Here is a 21,161-nt window from a genome sequence, read left to right as displayed (position 1 = left end):
TAACTTACCTTAATTATTATTTATTCACTATCAGTCCATATGGATCTACCTTGTTATTTTTAACCATTGCATAATGCTAGAATGATGGGCAAAATTTCTTTAATCATTCCAAATTAGGCAGTTAGATTGTTTTCAGTTTTTTAGTATTACAAATAACCCTGCCATAAACATGTCTTGGGTATGCATTCTTTTAGTTTAAAATAGTCTTGTTTCTTCAGAAAGTTGCTCAATAATCGGCTCAGAAATTCTTTTGTGCTAATTACTGTGATTGCTTGTTTTTTGAGCTACCCCTTTAGTTTATTGTTTTCATAATATATAATCCTAAACTATTATAACTGAAATGGTCCTTTTGCTACAAATGCAATTTAGCTTAAAGATGGGATTTCTGAATAGAGGCTTAAAAATTAACCTCTTTGGAGCTGTGACTTCTTGATGAAGTGGTAATGCATGGACAGAATATGTTTTACATCTGGACGGCCTACATCAATCAGGAAATGATGTGATTTGCAAGAAGCCGTTTGTCTGCCTAGGCTGCTGGACGATTGCAAGTTAACTTATTTGTTGAAAGACTTTTTCCATTAAAATTTTTTTTTTATTTTGAGATAATTGTAGATTCACATGTGATTAGAAGAAATAACACAGAGAGCTCCCGTGCACACTTTCCCCAATAGTAATATTTTGTGAAACTGTGTTACAGCATCACAAGCAGGATATTGACGTGGGTACAACCAAAATACAGAACGTTTTCCTCATACAAGGATATCTCCTATTGCCCTTTTATAAGCTACTCCACTTCCCTCCCCCCCTGCTCCCTCCTTAACCCGGGTTACAAGTATTCTCCTCTCCGTCTCTAAAATGTTGTCATTTTAAGTATGTTCTTTAAATGGAATTATAATATGTAACTTTGGGGATTGGCTTTTTTCCCCCTCAGCCTAATTTTCCAGATTCATCCAGGCTGTTATATGTTCCTTTTTATTCCTGAATAGTATTCCATAGTAAGGATTTACCACTGTTTATTTGACTGTTCATCCCATGAAGAGCATCTGGATTGTTTCCAGTTTTTGGCTGTTAAAAAAAAAAAAGTTGCTATAAGCATTCATGCATAGGTTTTTGCACGAATGCCAGTTTTTATTTCTCGGGGGAAAGTGCCCAGGAGTGCAATTGCTAGGTAATATACTAGATGCATATTTAATTTTTTAAGAAATTGCCAAACTATTTTCCATTTTACATAACTACCAGCAATGTGTGAATGACCCACCTTCTCCACATCCTTGCCAGCATTTGGTATCATCACTGTTTTTTATTTTAGCCTATTCTGATAGATATGGACTGATATCTCATCGCGGTTTTAATTTGCATTTCCCTGATGGCTGATGATGTTGAACACCTTTGCAGGTGTTTATTTGCTCTCTGTCTGTCCTCATTGGTGAAGCACCTATTCGTGTCTTTTGCTGATTTTCTGGTTGCGTTGTTTTTTTTAATGTTGAATTTTCAGTGCTCTTTCATTGCAGAGACTAGTCCTTTGTTGGATATATGTTTTATAAACATGTTCTCCCAGTCTGTAGCTAGTCTCTTCATCTTTTTAATAAAGTCTTGTGCCAAGCAAAAGTTTTAAGTTTTATTGAATTTTGTTTAAGTTTTATTTATTTAAATTGGAAATGTTATCAGTTTTCCTTTTATGGTGTATGCTTTTGATGTCTAGCCTAAGAACTCTCCCTAGTGCTAGCCCCCAAAGATTTTCTTTTATTTTTTTTCCGAAAAGATTTATAGCGTTATGTTTTCTATTTAAGTCCATGAGCCATTTTGAGTTAATTTTTTTATTAGGCATAAGACTTAGGTTGAAGTGTTTTTGTTTTTGTGTTTGCCTGGGGTTGTCTACTTTGGCGTCATTTTTAGTTAAAGCTATCATTCCTACATCGAATCGCTTTGGCACCTGTGTCAAAAATTAGTCATGCCTAAATTTGTGTGGGTCTATTCCGTTGATCTGCTGTTTCACACAGTTTTTGTTAGTGTAACTGAGTAGTAAATTTTGAAATCAGGTAAACTGATTCCTCCCACTTCATTCTTCTTTTTCAAAATTGTTTTAACTATTGTAGTCCTTTGTCTTTCAGTGTAAATTTTTGAATAAACATGTCTGCGTTTTAAAATACCACACTGGCAGGGCACCTGGGTGGCTCAGTCGGTTAAGCACTAGACTTTAGCTCAGCTCATGATCTCACGGTTTGTGGGTTCGAGCCCCACATTGGGCTCTATGCTGACGGCTCAGAGCCTGGAGCGTGCTTCAAATTCTGTATCTCGTTCTCTTTCTGCCCCTCTCCCACTTGTACTCTGTCTCTCTCTGTCTCTCAAAAACAAATAAACATTAAATTTTTTTTTTTTTTAAATACCACACTGGCATTTTGCTTAGGAATGGCAGTAAATCTGTATATAAGTTGTGCGGGGAGAGTTGATATCTTGAGGAGGTTGAATCTTTTATTCTTTGATTATGGTGCCTCTCTGCTTCTTTTAGTTCGTCTTCGAATTCTTTCATGAGCATTTTGTAGTTTTCAACATACGTGTCCTGTATATGTTTGTTGGAGTTAATACCTAAGTATTTAGTTTGTTGTTGTTGTTGTTGTTGTTCATTGCTAGTATATGAAGATACAACTTGTTGAACTCACTTGTTTCTTGGGATAATTTCTTAGGATTAAAAAAATTTTTTTTTAATGTTTATTTATTTTTGATAGAGAGAGACAGAGCTTGAGTGGGGGAGGGGCAGAGAGAGGGGGACACAGAATCCAAAGCAGGTTCCAGGCTCCGAGCTGTCAGCACAGAGCCTGATGCGGGGCTCGAACCCACAAACCGTAAGATCATGACGTGAGCTGAGGTCGGATGCTCAACCGACTGAACCACCCAGGCGCCCCTGAATTTCTCAGGATTTTATACATAAACAATGCCATCTGCAAATAAGGACAGTTTTATTTCTTTCTTTCCAATCTTTTTTTCCTTTTCTTGCCTTATTGCAGTAGCTGAATAATTGCAGTGATAGGAAACTTTCTTGCCTTGTTCATGATGTTAAGAAGGGTTTCCATGTTTGTTTGTTTTTTTAACTTTAAGCTGAAATGCAACCTTCTGTTTCTTAAAGATAAAGTGTAGTTCTGTTTCAAAACTTTTTCCTGTACTGGATAGTACCAACAACTGCCTTACCACCCTGTGATGGCATTTAATTTTAATCTAGTCTAAAGAAGTTCCTGTATGTTCAGGTGATGTAAACTCCTGTTGTTTTTATGAGGAACCACTTGGTGAATTTTGTGGAGCATACTGTTGCTATTTCCCCGAAAGTGCTTTTGTCACAAAGTCAGCTTATATAGGGGCGTCTGGGTGGCTCAGTCAGTTAAGCGTCCGACTTCAGCTCAGGTCATGATCTTGTGGTCTGTGAGTTCGAGTCCCGCGTTGGGCTCTGTGCTGACAGCTCAGAGCCTGGAGCCTGCTTCAGATTCTGTGTCTCCCTCTCTCTCTTCCCCTCCCCTGCTCATGCTCTGTCTCTCTCTGCCTCAAAAATAAATAAAAACATTAAAAACAAAGTCAGCTTATATATATTTAAACCTCTCTCTCTCTCTCAAATTCCTGCCTTCCTACTAAGATAGAAGTTATTTACATACTGTGTGCACATACACTTTATGATTGGTCTGTCACAAACAGTATGGCATTTAAATTCAGTTTTTAGGTATAAAAAGTTTTTCTCCACCTTGGGGACTAGTTTATACATGATGCAGAGATCTGGCATTCTTCTCATTGCAGTAAACAGAAGAGACCTAGGGGAATCCTGCCCCATTTGGGAGTATAGAATATGTGACGATCTTTTTTTTTTTTTTTCTTTTACTTCTAGAAAGAACAGTGTCAGGATGAGGTACCAACCTAGGTGATCAGAATTGGCCAAAATACTAATGATGTTGTTGAGCTTTTTACACTAGTTTCACTCATACTTAATCCCCTGCTGTAGTTCGGGGTCTAATGTATAGACATCCTTACCTGAGTTTTTATAATTCTAAACGTTTACCATTTGAAACTGAAAGTTTATAATGTGTCTAGTTTTTTGATGACTTGGATTAAACTGAAAAGAATACACGTGCACGCACACACACACGTGTGTGTGTGTGTGTGTGTGTGTGTGTGTGTGTGTGTGTGTTTGGAAAGGGGCAAGCAGTTAAACAGGGTAAGTAGTTCCTAGTTCCTGGTAGCTTGTAATTTTATGATTACAATCTTAAAACCCAGTTTTACAACTGAAATTTGCCTTGATTGGTTACTGTCTTCTGGTAATTAACCTCCAACTCATCGCATGACATCTTGTTACAAGGAACTGAATCTAATTTTCTTATGTAAAGGCTGTTTTTGGAAACAGTACACTGTATATCTACTTTGTAGCAAGAATTGAATGTACCCAGGCAGGTACTTGCAGATTCTTTTTGAACTGTGAGTTTCTTCATCCTTCTTTCTGTCAGATGTTACAGTTTCCTCTTCCACGGTAGCACATGAAAGTTGTGTGTGTGCCCTGAATTTGGGAACATCAGGTAATAGCACAACTAGAATATAGTCACAGATTTCAGTGCTAGGTAATCCAGAGTTCAAAATAGTGTCCTTACAGGGAAAGGGTGACAAATTGTACATTTGGATACTAATTATAGGAGATGGTGTTAATCAGTCCTATAGGGGTTTGGGATCCAACAGACTTTGTAGCTCCAAGGGCTTTTGCAGAGCTTGACTGGAGTCCTCGTCAGTACTATGGGAATAAATAAATGCCTTTCGAGGTATTTTGAGGATTGAATTAGATAATGTGAGTAAAGCAGTCTAGCCTGCTACGTTATACTATTAACGTTAACATTCAGCAACCTGTGTTGATTTCCCTTCTGCTGGCATGATCTGTGCCCCAGGCAGGAAGGGAAAGAGGCAGGAGATCTGACCATATGAGATGGCCAATAATGGATCTTTATGGTAAATCTGGAATCTGGGCATTGGGTTTCCTTCAAATAAAGCGCACCTCCGTGACCAGTCGCTGGGCTGGGTGTACTGACGTGTGGGTTGGCTGCCTAATCTAATCATGGCTGGTTTTTCCATTTACCCTAGTTCTCTTACTCTTCGGTCACTGTGCATGGTCCAGGGTTGCCCCAGAAATCCCAAGCACTTGTAGGCCTCGGCAAGTACAGCCTCCTTAAGCAGGCATCCGAAGCATGTTGTTGAGGTGTATGGATGAGTGTTAGATTTTTTAGCACGTGACCTAACTCGAGGTCTTGTTCATTGCAGCCCTGTCCAGGTTAACACCAGTTTAAGGCCAGGAGAACAGAGCCAGGTGAGGGCATCTTGAAGGTGCAACATGGTTTCCTTGGCTCATCTGACAAGACTGAGAATAATTATCATTGTTGCAAATAGTTCTTACTCTGTGGTTTGTTAGCCATAGAGTTAAACATCTTTTTTATACCTCTCAACCTTTCTGAACAGATCTTGAAAGAAAGGTGCTCACTGAAGGGAAGCACCTTGGTCTTAGTGTGTGGGACCTGAGAACATGGGTAATCTCCATGGCGACTATTTTTTTTTTTAATTTTTTCAATGTTTATTCATTTCTGAGAGATGGAGAGAGACAGAACATGAGTGGGGGAGGGTCAGAGAGAGAGGGAGACACAGAATCTGAAGCAGCCTCCAGGGTCTGAGCTGTCAGCAGGGAGCCCGACACAGGACCCTGAGATTATAACCTGAGCCAAAGTTGGATGCTTAACTGACTGAGCCACCCAGGCGCCCCTTTTTAATACGGTAAAAAAAAAAAAAAAAAAAAAAAAAAAAAAAAAAAAAAAACCCTCTCTCTTATTTGTGTTGGGGAAAAATAATCCAGATTTGTGTGTATATATCCACTCCTAGGGCCAGTTTAGAATGGTTTGGGGAAGGATGTTGTTCTCCGGCCAGGAACCAGGCCATTTCCCCAGTCACCAGATGATCAAGCAAGTGCCTGCACCATCGGAGGTCTGAGAGATGGGCTGTGAGAGTCACTTCTGAAATGTGACCCCTCTCCCTGCTTTTGTTGCCCTCCTAATCTTTTCCTAAGTCATGGAGAACTGATCCTGCCTGGAGCATTCCTTACCTTTCTCACCCACTTGAGGATTGCTCAGAGCCTGGGTTCTGGATTGAAATGGCACTATTTCTGGTTGTTGATGACATTCCCTAAGCCCGCAGTGTGGTTTAAATATCCACAAGAGTGCCCGGGATCCGTCAGCACCCGTTAGTACGTGGTCATGAGACCTGGGGGTGGAGGGACCTGCGTAGGGTTTCCTTGTCCCAGCTCCTCAGCAAGGGGACTCCAGCTTGATGTGGACACACAGGTCTGTCTCCCATTTTCTGTCCTTTCCTTCATCTGTCTGGCTTGCGGAGCAGAATTAAGTCACTGTCCTCACCACTCCTTGCTGACCTGACATGGCTTGGGTAGAAAGTGCCCCCTCGGTGCTCCCAAATAAAACACCCTCAAACAAATGCAAATACTATTGCTCCCAAAACCACCCACCTCAAAATTGTGAAATTTTCAGGTTGACTAAATCCAAGAGAAGGTGAAGGAGTTATGAGCAAATGCAAAATGGCTAGAAAGGTTTGCCTTTCACAATCCAAATTCAAAGCTTATATAGTTAAGTATTCCCCCCTCCCCACCGCCCACACACACCTTTAGTGGAACCCTTGAACCCTTAGAGGGTAGATATCAAATACACTCTATCTGTTGATCCTGAAAAAGATGACCACTCACCTTTACCCCAGGTACATCTGGTATGCTCAGCTCAGGAGGAAAGAATTAGAATACTCAGCTAGTACTCTCTGGTAAGGGCATATCTCTGCTGTTTGAATAGGCTCCATGTACTTTTTTGTACATGTGCCTGGAGGCCATTTGTGGCGCGAGAACATGTAATTTGATGAGGCCAGAAGGAGGCCAAAGAAAAACAGGAATGATTCTCAGGGCTGCATCTTTGTGAGGGACAGTGGGGTTCTCAGTTTGCACACTGGGCTTCGTGACAGATTAGCCTCTGTATCCTCAGGTCACAGTCCGCTGATGGCTAGGGTATTTTTTTCCTTCCGAGGTGTTTTCTTTTTGGTAATGGGATTGGTGATGGCTATACATAAGTGAAGAATGCTGGGGTGGCCTGCCCACACCCTTGCTGCATCGAGGGGCTTTGTGCGGAACAAATGTTTGATCCCCCCTCCGAATGGACACATCTTAATCTGAAAGCATCAGATTGTATGCCACTTCCAAAATCAGAAAGGAACGTGCCCACCAGCGTGGATTCCGTGGCTGCTCTCATCCCAGGGTTCAGAGGAATGTTGAGGACCTGGAAGATGTTAGATGCAGAGGCACAGGCATTTTTCCTGGAGGGACAGGTCTGAGTCAGGAGCTGGGGCCAGTGAAAGGTCAGAGGGAAGTTCCATTGTCTTCCCCATCATGGTCTCTCTTCCTGTTCTCTGGGCCCTGTCACACTCTACGTGCTTTTCCTCGGAGGTGCTAGTGTCTGCTTACACGTAATGTACGTCCCTTCCATTAAAGGATTTCTCAGGTATTTATCTAACGCAGGTCTCCCTCTGCAGAGACATCTTCTCCCTGGTTGCATGTACCTAATGATGTCGGCTTTGCAGTTTGTGTAACTCTGCAAACCGTTTGTTTACCGCGCGGCCTCACCCGGGGCTCCCTGAGGATGCTCCCGTGGCAGGGAGCCCTGACAGCTTGGGGAGGGTGGGGAGGGACTGTCCTCTTCCCTGCACTCCGGTAGGTAGGCCATCCAGCTCCGGGTGGGGGCTGGACGGAAGCAGCCCCAGTAATCTTTGCAGAAGACTCATTTTCTCTCTGCCCCTTTCCCCTTTCCTGGCTTGATATCTTCAAGGTTCAGGGCAAGGCAGTAGGCTTCGTGTTTACGGTCTGTGGTTTCTTAGCAGTTACCGCTAGCAGTTGAGTTGATTAAAGCAATTAAAGAATTTTTGTGCTCAGTAATCAGTTAAATATTATTTTTTTCTAGCTTTTAACTTAGAAATTAGTCTTACAGTGGCTCCTTGCTTGCTTGCTTTTTGCCTTCTACATTTCGGAAGGAAGACCGTGGCGACGATCAAGGTGAACACGTGAGCTCGTAGCTTACTTTTTCCAGGTCACTTTCCTATTCATTTACCTTTCTGTAAAATGGAAAGACAAACAAGCAAACCCTTAAGGCTACCTCCGATCATGACTGCCAACTTTTTTCGTTGTGCGTAAGTAGTTATATTATTTCTAGGTTATGCCTTCTTTATTTATCTTTGAGAGAAAAAAAAAACCCTCGCGCTGTTTACAAGAACGCATTGTTCTAAGCTGTACAATTGCGTCTGTGACGCTTTTTTCCACTTGGAACCATGGGGGTGATAAGGTCGATGTCGGCTGGCCAGCCTTTTTTTTTTTTTTTTTTTTTTTAAGGCAGAAAACCATAATCTTAATTTATACCATGATCATTTTCATTATGTATATATAGTGTATTTCTCAGGAAACCAGATGTCACAATTCCAGATTCTGTGATTGACATCTCTTCCCCCCTTCCTCTGCCCACCACCTCCCTGCTCCTGACTTCTAGTCCTCTCCTTGGAGGAGGCCTTGTTCTCCCATTTGAATATTAACAATTCCATGCCTTACAAAGAAGGTGACATGTTTCTCAAATGTAATTTACATGCAACTGTGACTTTTGAAGTGGGCCTCTAAAATGATGCCATTGAACCTTTTCTATGGAGGAGGGGCTTTACAAATTGGATGGTGATCTTACAGTTTAATAAAGAACAAATAAACCAGGCTCTACAGGGCATGTGTTCTTAAATCCTGTGACCAGGGTGGGTAACCCCGGGGCTCTTTCATATGCCCTAGGAGTGTTGTCTGCTTTGGGGGGGGGGGGGGAAGGGGGGGGGAGGTGGTTCTGGAGGGAGATGGTCAGAGTAGGGGCTCCTGGGGCCCAGAGGAAAAAGAAAGTTCAGACACTGAAAATAGCCCCGATTTGCTTTGGGTATACTCCATCTGCCAACATTTAATATCTGTGACTTAGCCAGAGGGAATGCGTATTAACTGTTGAGTTTCTGTGGCTTGCGTTCTGAGACTTTGCCCCCTGAGGAGGCTCTGTGACAGAACAGGTGGCTGTGTTCCACCTGGGTTGGGGCAGGCGCTGGGACAGGTGACAGAAGCAGAAAGCTTCGGCAGTGCAGGGGGCATCGTGCCTGGTTGGGGTTCCAGGTGGCCCAGCAGATCCGGCATCTTGGAGCATCATGTGTGGTGCAGTGCTGTGGGCCTGAGTACCAGGGGGTGAAAAATATAAAGTGAAGGGGGCACGTGGGTGAGCTGTGTCCTTGCCTAGAAAGGTCATCAGTCCTTTTGTTTAAAAGAAGCATGAGAAGGAGCCTCAAAGATCATTGCTCCCTCTGTCCTTCAAGGTGACACCTCTCCATAGGGCCTTGACAGACCTGCACAGAAGGCATCCTGACACGGGAAGCATATCTGAGGAAGCTTGTCTCAAATCCATTTTGCACCTTGCACAGGGGCCGTGGTGCAGGGGGTGGAACAGTGTGGCAGAGTCCAGAGACCTGGGAAGAAGGCTGGTCCTGGAGTCTGGAGCCTCTGGGCCTTACTGTTTGCATCGGCCCAACAAAGCCTCTAGTCTCCCTGGTCTCTTCCCCCTGTAGGACCTTTCTGTCTTGGGCCATGAGGGCGTATATAAAAGCAGAGAAGCGTTAACTTCTTCCCCTTGCAGAGGTAAGGAGAAAAAACTATTTAGCAGCATTAAACCCAAATATAAAACTCCTACCATCATATAAAACCTATTTTTTTTTTCATTCCTTGTTGAATTATGTAGTCAGGCTAATCAAATGATGGAGTTTTCACTTACTTCCCTAAGTATGTGTATTCAACTCACTTACTTTGTAACGCTTAAAAGCAGAAAAGGATATTGATAAACATGAAGAAAAAGAATCATTTTCTTTCTTTTCTTTTTTTTTTTTTTTTACAGCACCCCCCTCCCTTTTTCTAAAGCAGTCTCCACGCCCAGGTGGGGCTTGAATTCATGACCATGAGATTAAGAGTCATGTGCTCTACTGACTGAGCCAGACAGACACCCCTTATTTTCTTTTTTTGTATATTTTTAATGCTTATTTATTTTTGAGAGAGAGAGAGAGCGCGTGAACAGGGGAGGGGCAGAGAGAGAGGGAGACACAGAATCGGAAGCAGGCTCCAGGCTCTGAGCTGTCAACACAGAGCCTGACGTGGGGCTGGAACTCAAGAACCGTGAGATCATGACTTCAGCTGAAGTCGGATGCTTAACCAACTGAGCCACCCAGGCACCCCTTCTTTTTTATATTTTTTGATGTCCCCTAGTCAGATAACTCTGACTGCATGCAAAGTAAAACCATTCCTCAGCCTTCATTAGACTGAAGCTTTTTCCAGAACTTTTGTGAAAGTTTTGTAGCAGCAAGTTCACATTCAGATGGTTCAATGATGATGGGTTCTTGATTAGAAATTACTTAATGCCTAATGAACTGTTGACTAATAACGTTACAACACATTCTTTTAGTCCTTAAATCATATTCTTATGGTGCCAGGAAGGCCTTCTGGGTGTGGTTGCTTTTGTTATAAGCTGTTATGTTGTTTATCAAATGCAACAAATGTTACTCTGGTGTCTCAAAAGACTTAAAGAAGCAACAGCTAACTTGTTTTGTGTCTTTTCCTCTAACAATGTATTTTAATTCATTATTATTGACTATTTTTTTTTTTAACGTGTATTTATTTTTGAGACAGAGAGAGACAGAGCATGAATGGGGGAGGGTCAGAGAGAGGGAGACACAGAATCTGAAACAGGCTCCAGGCTCTGAGCGGTCAGCACAGAGCCCGACGCTGGGCTCGAACCCACGGACCGTGAGATCATGACCTGAGCCGAAGTCGGCCGCTTAACCGACTGAGCCACCCAGGCGCCCCTATTATTGACTATTAAACTTGCTAGGAGGTTTACTTTTTTTTAGTGTTAAATTTTACTCGTAAAAGCACGAAGCCAAGAAGATTAGTGAACTATTCAAACAGACTAACATCCCTGTCTGTGACCACCTACCGTGTAACCACTTGTGGTCTGAAACAGGACAGTTTTCCAACCCAAAGTCCTAGTATCACAGATGGACAAGATCCTTTTGCCATCTGATGAAAAGTAAAACGTATGGGTGAATCTTGGAAACAATATGCCAAGTGAAAGAAGCCAAGTCACAGAAGACCACATATTATATCTGATTCCATTTTAGTTTGTAAGTTGAAGAGAATGCTGTGTGACGGGGAAAGGCTGGGTGTATCTTAGTGAACAGAATTATAGTGCTAGAATGAGTTAAAATTCGCAGGCACATGCGATACGGTTAATGATAATGCACAGTAATTTATTGTGTTGCATGGAAATGATGCACAAAGAGAAGGTAGCATAGCACATTGCAGGTTCCTGCTCTTTTAGGCAAACACAAATAGAAAGTTTCAGTGGGATAGTTCGGAGGGGGAGAAGCAGAAGAAGGAAAAGAGGGACGTTGGCAGAGTAGAAAACCTGCTCTAATACTCCCAGTACCTAATCTAGACTTAGATCCTCACCTAGCAGGGAGTGAAGTAGAAAGGGTTGGTAGAGTGGCTCGGGGTTTAAGGTTACTTCCCCCCCCCACCCCACCACCATTCCCTTTCTGTAGAACACTTGAATCAGATTGCCTCCCTAACATTTAGGTTTAAGGTGTGAATGGCGGATGGCTCTCTTCTGTCAGCATCGGCCTCCCGCATTTATTTACTGATTCAAAAGAGTGTTTAATTGGCAGACTCCAAATGAGTATAAATGTATTGAAGGTAAAATCTAAGCCTTCACATGGTAGCTGCTTAGTGTCAGTGAGAAGAGAAGGTGCCTGGTACCCACACAAATAACCCATCATTATATGAACTGAGCATTTATGAGATCTTGTCACATATCTTAGAGACAGGAACATCCACAAGTGAGATTTCTGAGTGAGATTCAGTCTTTGGAAATATGGAAGACAAGTTGGCAAAACCTTTCTAATTTTAAAATGTGCATTTTGATTTGATGTCTGTTTGTTTGGAAAGAGGCTTTTAAAGCAAAAGCTATCAATGTGTGACCATTTTCATCAAAGGCTAAATTCTGGTGGGTAGATATTACCCAGGTTACCATACCAAGATGATTATGGCTGGTGCAGATTATGGGCTCTTTCGTGTGTGTGTGTGTGTGTGTGTGTGTGTGTGTGTGTGTGTGTGTGTATGTATTTTACACTATAACTCAGTCTTTTTTTTTTTAATCTCCTTTGGTGGAGACAGGTGCAAGGCCAAACTCCCAAGGCCCAAGTTTTAAACAGTCATCATTCCTCTTAGTGATTAGATATTTCCTTGAATTTACTTTTTCTTTCAAGAAAGGTTTTGAATATTTTGTACTGATGGTCTGTGTCTAAACAAAAGAGTTTTTTTCTTGTTCCATAAGAGTTGATATTTTGTCGGGGGTTGCTTCCTGTGAGAGTCCCAACACCGATCCAAGTTCAACAGGCTTTTGAACCGGATGTTTCTATGTGCTAAAACTCTGTAAACACGTGTAGCTTTGTCTACCATTGTATATCGCTGTATTGATTTTTTTTTTCTTCCTGAAAAGCTCTAGCCTGTCTGTTCCATGCTGATACAAAGGCTGGCCTGTTCCCCGGGGCCCCTGGAAGAGAACCTTCAGGGTGTGTGTGTGCTATTAGATATTATTGTTTGTGAAGTCACTCCAAATTCCCTTGCACTCCATCCTAAAATTCCATTAAGAGTTTAACGTTACGTGAAGTTTCTTTGTCAAAAAGAATAAATGTTTACTCAACAGATCCAGTTGTCAGTCACTGACAGATGTGAACATTAACACAGCAAAAACGTCTTCCTTTTAGGAGAGGAAAACGAGTACTTTAAAAAAATCCTGTATTGTCAATAAACGAATCCCATTTTAACAGCATTTTCAAATGTTTGTCATGAAAATGGAAGCCTTATAATGTTTCAGGACTTATGGGAAGCCAGCTTATAGGAATCACAAGCTTCTGTTACTCTTATCACTATAGGAATAGGGCTGAGTTGTGATTTTCAAGTCACAGGCTCAAGTTACTCCCGATTTCGGCGGCCGTCACTACACGTTTCTTTTTAAAAAAGAAAAGAGACTGTAAACCAGTACTCCTCTATGCTAAAACATAAGAAGCTAGACTGTTGAAATGACAGTTTAGATGTTGTTGTTTTTGATGGAAATATTAGTAAATATGTCAGATTATCCTTCGCTAAATATTTAGAGCTTCGAATGCATCTTCTGATGCATAATATTTTATGAAGGAAATGTCCCTGCCTCGAAACTCTTCCCCTGCATTAACATCAGTCTACAATTTACATCCAGAGATCTGTAGGCAAAGGCTATATTTAAAAAAATTTTTTTTAATGTTTCTTTATTTTTGAGAGAGAGAGCGAGAGACAGAGCATGAGCAGGGGAGGGGCAGAGAGGGAGGGGGACACAGAATCCAAAGCAGGTTCCAGGCTCTGAGCTGTTAGCACATAGCCTGACGCAGGGCTCCAACTCATGAGCGGTTAGATCACAACCTGAGCCAAAGTCGGACGCTTAACCGACTGAGCCACCCAGGTGCCCCACAAAAGGCTACATTAAGAACTTTTATTTCAGCAAAGATGTAACTCTATCCTAATGAGGGAACACCCTTGAATCTTTGGAACCCATAAGTCTGGAGTGTTCAGAAAAACGTGCATGTTTATTTTTTCGCTAGGATTTTAAGTAGCTTCACTTCTGCGAAAGGTCATGAAAGGAAGGTGATTTCAGGTGTAAAAGTTTGGTTTCTGAACTGAGCGAGGTGCACGATGGTGAGTTAATTACCCAGTCTCAGTACTTAGGTGATGGCCATGACAAGCATCCTATGCATTCCCGTCCAGAAAGGAAATGCTCTTGTGAAAATGCCAGTCTCCCCTGGGTTCAGCTTTGTAACCGAAAGACGTCGTTCAACAGCTGTGGGTTTATAAAATGTCACACACTGAATATTTCTCTCTGGCTTATTTAGAGAAACCAGCCTGGACTTCTGTAGTTTTGGATTCATGGCCGTAGTTTTGGATTTTATTAGATGGCTCTCAGAGGTACTTTTCAGGTGGACATTGATTTCATGCCAGCTGTCTGAGATGATTTTCCCTAAAAATGGATGGGTATATAGGATACATTCTGTATCGGAGAGCAGATGTTATCTGCGGTGGTGCTCAGATTGATTATGTGTGAGGAGGGAAAGAGCAGAGATAGAGGGCAAAGGCCATACCTCCCACACAGCTCTGTTAACAGCCTAATGGTTCTCCAGGATGGGCCGGTTACTGTTTTTATTTACAAAACGGTCTTGGAAATCAATCAGTAAACAGACCGGCTCCATTAGACCAGAGGCATTCTGATGTGTCTCTGAAAAGTTCCGTTTCCCAAGGAATGTTCTCCAACACACATACACAAACCCTGTCCTTCACATACAGTGACCACAAACTTCTCTACTAACATTTGCTGTCATTTGTGACAAAATCAGTCATGGGTTTCACAATGGAATAATTTCAGAGCCCTTCATTTACAGTCGTCTGGGAGACCCTTAAAACACCAAGTGATCTTGATTGACTACAAACTCTCATCAGGAGATGGTTTTAGTATGTCTTTGAAGCAAGACTCCCCCCTCCTCTTGACCCCTCACCACGTCAACCCTGAGTGTTCAACCTTGTTTTATAGACGTCAGTATACGACGTACTGTGTAATCTTTGACCTTCTCCCTTCCCTTCCAAGCCACGACCTGACTGTTTATATGTTCGTGTTGCTATCAGTTTGGACCAGAAGTCATGAATCTTTCCTTGACCTTAACCTCACTGTGGGTCAGCTTAAGGAAGAATCTGGATCTGCTGACGGGTAAGCACTAAATTATGTGAAAAGTAATAACACTTAACCCTCAAGTCCACAGATAAAGTAAGTGGGAAAAAAAACTGAATATGATAGCAGTTGTAAATTATTTAGGGAATAGCTATAAGGTAAGTTTATATTTAACCAAAGTTTAGAAAAGCAGGTGAAAGACAGTGGGAAGGGGAGGACTCATTGAAACTCCCTTTAACTCACGTACCGCCATATTTTTACTTTGTCCTCTAGGCTTGGTTAAATAATCGTGTATTTTACGTCTTAAAAAACATATGAACATATATTAGTAACTTAAATATTTAATGATATACAGATTATTATGTTAGCATTATGTGTTTCTTCAATTAATGAAGAAACTTTAAGAAGCACATTTTACATATGCTATTTCTTATAACCGTTTCTTCCAGATGGAACATGCCAGATATTTGGGGTAATCCCTTTCTTTGTATTGTCCACATTTTCTTCCTAAATAATACGAAGCACCTACTTAAATTACTTTTGGCAAATAAAATAACCAGCTCGGCATTGAGGTTTATAAGGTACTTCTGGAATATCTAAAATACTGAAGATACTGCACCTCTCAAGTTTGCTGCCCCGTGGACAGGCTGTGCTCCATTGGGTATCCCAGCAGCTGGATCGGTGCTCAGCACGGCCCCTGCTCCATGAGCATGCCGAGCACAGGGGGAGGTGTCTCTGTAGAAGGAGAGTGGCCAACAGGAGACGTGAACTCTGTGACCAGGCATCATGTTAGGTGCTGTGCTTGCAAGGGCGGGATCACCGAGTGTGCTGGCTGATTCGAGTAGACCTTTGTGACCCTCAGCGGGTCAGGAGTACTGTAAAGGTGCCTGGAGGAGAATGTGTGTATGGGGGGGGAGGGGGGAGGTGGTTTTGCTTGGGATTTGTTGTAAAAGCCCCAGCTGCTCACCTTTGGAAAAATTCCAGTCCTATCCAGAGAGTCACCTGCCAGGGATATTGCGGAAGCAGGACCTTGCTGGGCAAGCATTTCACTTCAGTAAAAGCGTGCTGAATTTCTGACCTGTGCCAGGCACCCCTCTTCAGCTGAGAATCCTTGGGGGAACAGAAGGGACACAGATAGCGTGATCCTGCAATTTACATTGTAATGTGCACACTTTTGTCCATCAAATAGTATAACTTCTCTACTGTGTCTTCAGTTCCGTGGTCTTAGCTGCTGGGATCTCATCACTGGTAACTGGTGATTTCAATCTGGATTTCCCCACTTATGTTCTAACATATGATCTTACTTACTTAATAATTAGGTCTTTTGTATATTTTCTCTCTCTGTCTCCCCTTACCACCCCCAACCCCGGCCACACACACACACACACACACACACACACACTGACGAGCATAACAAGGACAGGTATCTTATCTTTCTTGTTTTCCTTACGATTGTCTCCTAAGCACCTAGACAGAGCGTCAGTTACCAAAGCTTCAGTAAATGTTTGCGGAATGTGTGTTCACACTGGATTTGTTTGAACACTCTCACTTACGAATCCTGTTGGAGTCCCGAGAGGGGACCTGTCTCTCAAAGCCACAGTCCTGGAGTGTCTTGGGTGGGTGAGTTTGCTTCCACTTTTTCTCTGGGGTGACTGAGACGGTCCCCCACATTCTTCACAGCCCTGCCCCCTCCCCTGTGCTGGGGCAGAGCCGCTGTGTCCACAGTCACGATCTGTGGCTCCTGGCTTTCCCCACAGTCACGACAGCAGCACCATTAAGCATCACACCTGCTTTCTCAGTGGCCTTGAGGGTAGTTTTTCCTCTTCAGGGAAGTCACCTGATGTCCTTGCTGGGTAGGAAACACGTCCGAGGCTTTGGGAACTTGGCGCTGGCCCCCGGGCTGTGGTTGTAGCCTGTTTTTGAGTGGCCGTCTCCCAGGCAGCTGTGATGACTGCTCTAAAGCCCGCTCAGGGAGAAGGCAAACCTGTCACCCTGTATTTGGACAGGTAGCACCACGCAGGGATCGTTGGCTGTGCAGAGTTGCGCATCTGTGGTGACAGATGTTGGGCTGTTATTTAGTAACTTAGATTTGTTTTCCTCTGTGCACAAGCCATCTCCAGAGCCTGAGTGCTTGCACCCGCCACCACAGAGAGCTGATCAGTAGGTGGGGTGTTTCCAGGTGCCCAGGGTGTTTCACTGAAACACTGGGGCAGGACAGAAAGAACCCTCTCCACCCCTCCCCTGGATCCATGGCTGTTAGTTTTTAATGAATGTCAGTATACATACCACCATCCATTCAGAAAGATGGGTCAAGTGCATCGTTGACACTGTGGTAGCCACTGGGGGCACAGAGATGGACAAAGCCAGATCCCTACTTGGATAGAAGCATCCTAGTGACAGAACCAGACTGTAAACAAGCAAACAAGTAATGGCATCAGATAACAATGGAAGAACTGGTTGGGGCGGAGGGAGGGGGGGTTGGGGGGGAGCAGGGACTTTGGTCCGGGCTCTTGGAGGAGGCATTTCTGAAGAGGGGACAGTTGCTCTGAGACCAAAGCCAGGAGAAGACATGGGTAGGGGTAGAAGACGAGCACGAGATGGAGGGGTGCCCAGGTGAGAAAGATCTTGGGGTTCGAGATCAAGGGCCATTTATTCACTCTACAAGTGTACTTACTGAGCAACTGCCCTGGGCCAAATGCCGGTGTGGGATAGAGTGGTGGGCAAAACAAGGTCTGTCCTTCACGGAACTTTTGTGAAAGTGGGGATGGCAGGTGGGGGTTGGGCTGTGCTGGGGCTGGAGTGCTCTTTTGCATGGGGTGCTCAGAAGAGGTCTCTAGTAGGATAGCACATGGGCAGAGACCTAAAAGAAGGGGCACAGGAAAGCAAGGAGGCCAGAGGGCCATGGTGCTGCAGCAGGTTAGTTGGGGCAAGGAGCCATGGTAAGGACCTTGGCTTTGACTCTGACAGGAGCTGACAGGGTTCTGAGCAGAGAAGGGACATGGGCCGTGATACGCCAGCTACTGAGTTAAGAATAGACGGTGGGACACAGAAGTACAGAGACCGGTAGGAGGAAGCAGTGGCCACAGTCCACGGCAGAGAAGATGCATCTTAGACCAGGGCAGTGGCAAGAGATGGTCAGTGTGGAAGCACCAACAGGAGTGGCAGAGGCAGATTGGGATGGCCGGGAAGGGGGAAGAGACAGGTCGCGGGGCAAGGCAGAGGGCGGGCATAGCCAGATCACACAGATGGTGGAGCCACAGTGAGGAATTCGGATGCTGTTCTAGGTGTTAGAAACTCAATAGAGAGTTGGGACAGGTGATGGCATGGCATAGTGACGATATTAGCAACAGCGGCTAACGTTTATTGAGCACTTTTTGTGGACCAGTCCTTATAACAGCCTGCAAGGGCCAGTTTCATTGTTATATACCATTTTATAAAGGAGGAAACCGAGGGACAGAGATTAGATAACTTGCCCGATATCACGCATTTGGTTTCGTCTTAACTTAATGAAACGATGTGTGTCCTGGGTATGTATTTTATTGTTCCTGTTGGGAGGTTACCACATCTTTGGGCAACCATACCCACACCTAAGGGGGTGAGGAGCATTTTGGTGATTAATAGGAAATGTTTGGGAGTGGGGCCAAAGATAACTGAGGTGTCACAATCTCACTAAATCTGTATCTATTCTGTGACTCACTCCCCGTTCCAGGGCCCCACAGAAATGATCATGGGTACATGGAAAGCATCATCATGGTCACAGAAAAAAATACACTGAAAACTTGTAAAGAACCACAGACCTGCATAGGAGCTCTCACACAATGGCCAGAAGGTCTGAGACAAGTTAAAAAAAAAAAAAAAAAAAAATAGTTGTGGATTCTGGGCTGCAGCCACCAGAAGGTGTGGGTAATCTCTTTATAAAGCTTGGCATCATTTCTGTAAGACTTGTTTATTTTGCTCTGAGCCTGTTATCTTGACATTTTTGCCTTTGAAGAGGTTATAGAATTATTGTGATTTAATCACTGACCAAGTATTCCACAAGATTCATTTGCTATCTCCAAATTATTTTCTTGTTTTTTTGGCTGTCAGTCCCTGGGCGAAGGTTGGGGGAGGGGCCGCCTCAGGGGAGAGAATGTGGTAGAAATGAATGTTTACCTAAGGAGAGTACTGAGGGCTTCTATTACGGTTTCCGGGCGCCTGGCGGAGAGCGTGTAGGAACATGAACTCCCGCTCCCCAGCCCTGATGAGCAGGGTGGGATTATGGAGAGATGGTGGTGTTAATGCTAGCATTTTCTGGAAAGGTAGTGGACTCCCCGAGCCCCTTGCCCTGTGAGATTTTGAAGCCCTATTTGTTTTGGGAGAGTTGAGAGGAGACCAGATCATAGCTCTAACCATCTTGCCTCTGGAGTAAATTTATATCTCAATTTACCAGAAGACAGCTCTGGTATGAGGGCAACAAGAATGGTTTTATTCCTTTCTTCCCTTCCTGCACTCTGTTCCTTTTTAATTCTTGCATTAAAACCATTCCTAGTAAATTAGAACCTGTTCTTGTGTTCAGACCTTGTTTTTAAGAAGGGTGTTGAGTCTAAAACAAGGGATCGCCTCTCATTTTTCATGGTGATGTCTGAGTTTCCTAAGGGATGGGTGTTTGAGCAGGGCTGCTCCCTTTGCAAGAACTGCCCCCCCCCCCCACCGGCCTGGGACGTGGTAAGAGATGCTGTGCAAGGTGGGGAGCCATGCAAAAGGGATTAGACTTGAGGGGACTTTTGCTAACACGCAGCATATTGATTGTCGATTTGTTTTGTTCAGAAATCTGGGAAGTAATATTGAATTAAAGTTGTGGGGCGCCTGGGTGGCTCAGTCGGTTAAGCGTCTGACTTTGGCTCAGGTCATGATCTGATGGTCCATGAGTTTGAGCCCCGCATCGGGCTCTGTGCTGACAGCTAAGAGCCTGGAACCTATTTCAGCTTCTGTGTCTCCCTCTCTACCCCTCCCATGCTCATGCTGTCTGTCTCTCTCAAAAATAAACATTAAAAAAAAAAAAAAAGAATTAAAGTTGTATCTTACCTCCTAAGGTTTCTAGCGTAGATGTAAAAAGTTTGAGTATGGCAATACCAAATTAAATGTGGATGATCAAGAAATGCCACCCCTTTCTTTAGGAACTTGGCTGCCGCCACCCCGTTAATGTGGCAATCTTTAGATGCGCTGTTAGCCCCCGTTTTACCAACAAGGAAGAACCTTTGATTTTCACTTTTTATCTTTTTTTTTCTTAAATGATAGGGAGGTGCAAGATACCGAGTGTGACTAAGCAGATGGGAATTCCTTTAATAACACGCTGGGTGTGTTAGCATTAGAACGGCTGCTGACAGAGCCCTGCAAAATGCCCTCTGCCTGTTTGGGTAGCAGATCTGGAGACCGAGAGAAGCCGCACCATGACTTCGCAAGAGAAGGCCAACTCGGTGATAATATCCGAGGGATTCTCTTTGTCTCCATTGTTTTCCCTCCGTCTTGGAAAATACAGATGTAAATCCAGTCCCGGTTGCTGCAGCTGCTGGGGCAAAGCAGGCTTTTTATGAATGAGGTCCAGGAGGGGGGAGGAGAGGGCTTGAGTTACACCAGCAGTTGGGTAATGCATTTCATTCACTCCCAGCCATCCAGCCCAGGCTTTATTTTAAAGGATATCGTTCATTTTCGGCGATTCACGTTAGACTGTTTTCCCCTGCGCAACTGGCGGTAAATTAGAACACTAAGCATGTGTGTGCGTTAATTTTGTTTTTCTTTGAGTGTTTGAGTGTTTGCCCATTTAGTTGGGGGGAAATGGTAGGAGAGGTGAACTGAGAGAAGGGAAGAAATGGCTGTGTCATCCCTGGGAGACTTAGTTATGTGTCTGTCCCTGTGCCCCGCTATGAGTAGGCAGGTGGGGTCCCTCTGGCCCGTCTGGGAGCCATCCGAGTGTAGTGATGGGGTGACTTCTACCTGGGGTCTGCCCAGGTCTCCGTGTGCCAGCCCCCCTGTCCTGCTCCCATCCTGCTCCCAGTGGGTGGCTCTTTATTTGTGGCACTTGGAGCTCCATTGTTGTGGTTCCAAAACCTGAATTGGAAGCTGTGTGGCCACTCTGCCCCCCCTCCCCCCACTGCCACTGCTTCCTGCTGGGGGCACAACGAAGAGGGCAGGCATTGTCTTGGGCATAAATGAAGTTCTATCAAAACAAACACCCAGAGAGGGGGGTGGCATGGGTTACAGCTGCCT

At 43.8% G+C, this 21,161-nt stretch overlaps 1 protein-coding gene across 2 annotated transcripts in view; it reads left to right on the top strand.

The window, feature by feature from the left end:
- IGF1R (insulin like growth factor 1 receptor) overlaps positions 1 to 21,161 on the top strand; it is a 310,595-nt gene that overhangs the window by 128,931 nt on the left and 160,503 nt on the right. Inside the window, exon 1 of one of the 2 annotated variants that reach the window (XM_045448755.1) lies at positions 14,835 to 14,954. The exons of the other annotated variant lie outside the window; for it this stretch is intronic. Coding sequence (XP_045304711.1) covers positions 14,888 to 14,954 — 67 coding nt within the window. The 5' untranslated portion in view covers positions 14,835 to 14,887. Of the gene's footprint in view, positions 1 to 14,834; positions 14,955 to 21,161 lie in introns of those variants that run through there. 2 annotated transcript variants of the gene reach the window in all.

Source organism: Leopardus geoffroyi, chromosome B3, assembly GCF_018350155.1.
Source record: "Leopardus geoffroyi isolate Oge1 chromosome B3, O.geoffroyi_Oge1_pat1.0, whole genome shotgun sequence".
Taxonomy (NCBI): domain Eukaryota; kingdom Metazoa; phylum Chordata; class Mammalia; order Carnivora; family Felidae; genus Leopardus; species Leopardus geoffroyi.
Note: the sequence above shows the minus strand (reverse complement) of the source record. Positions and strands in the feature narration are given on the sequence as shown.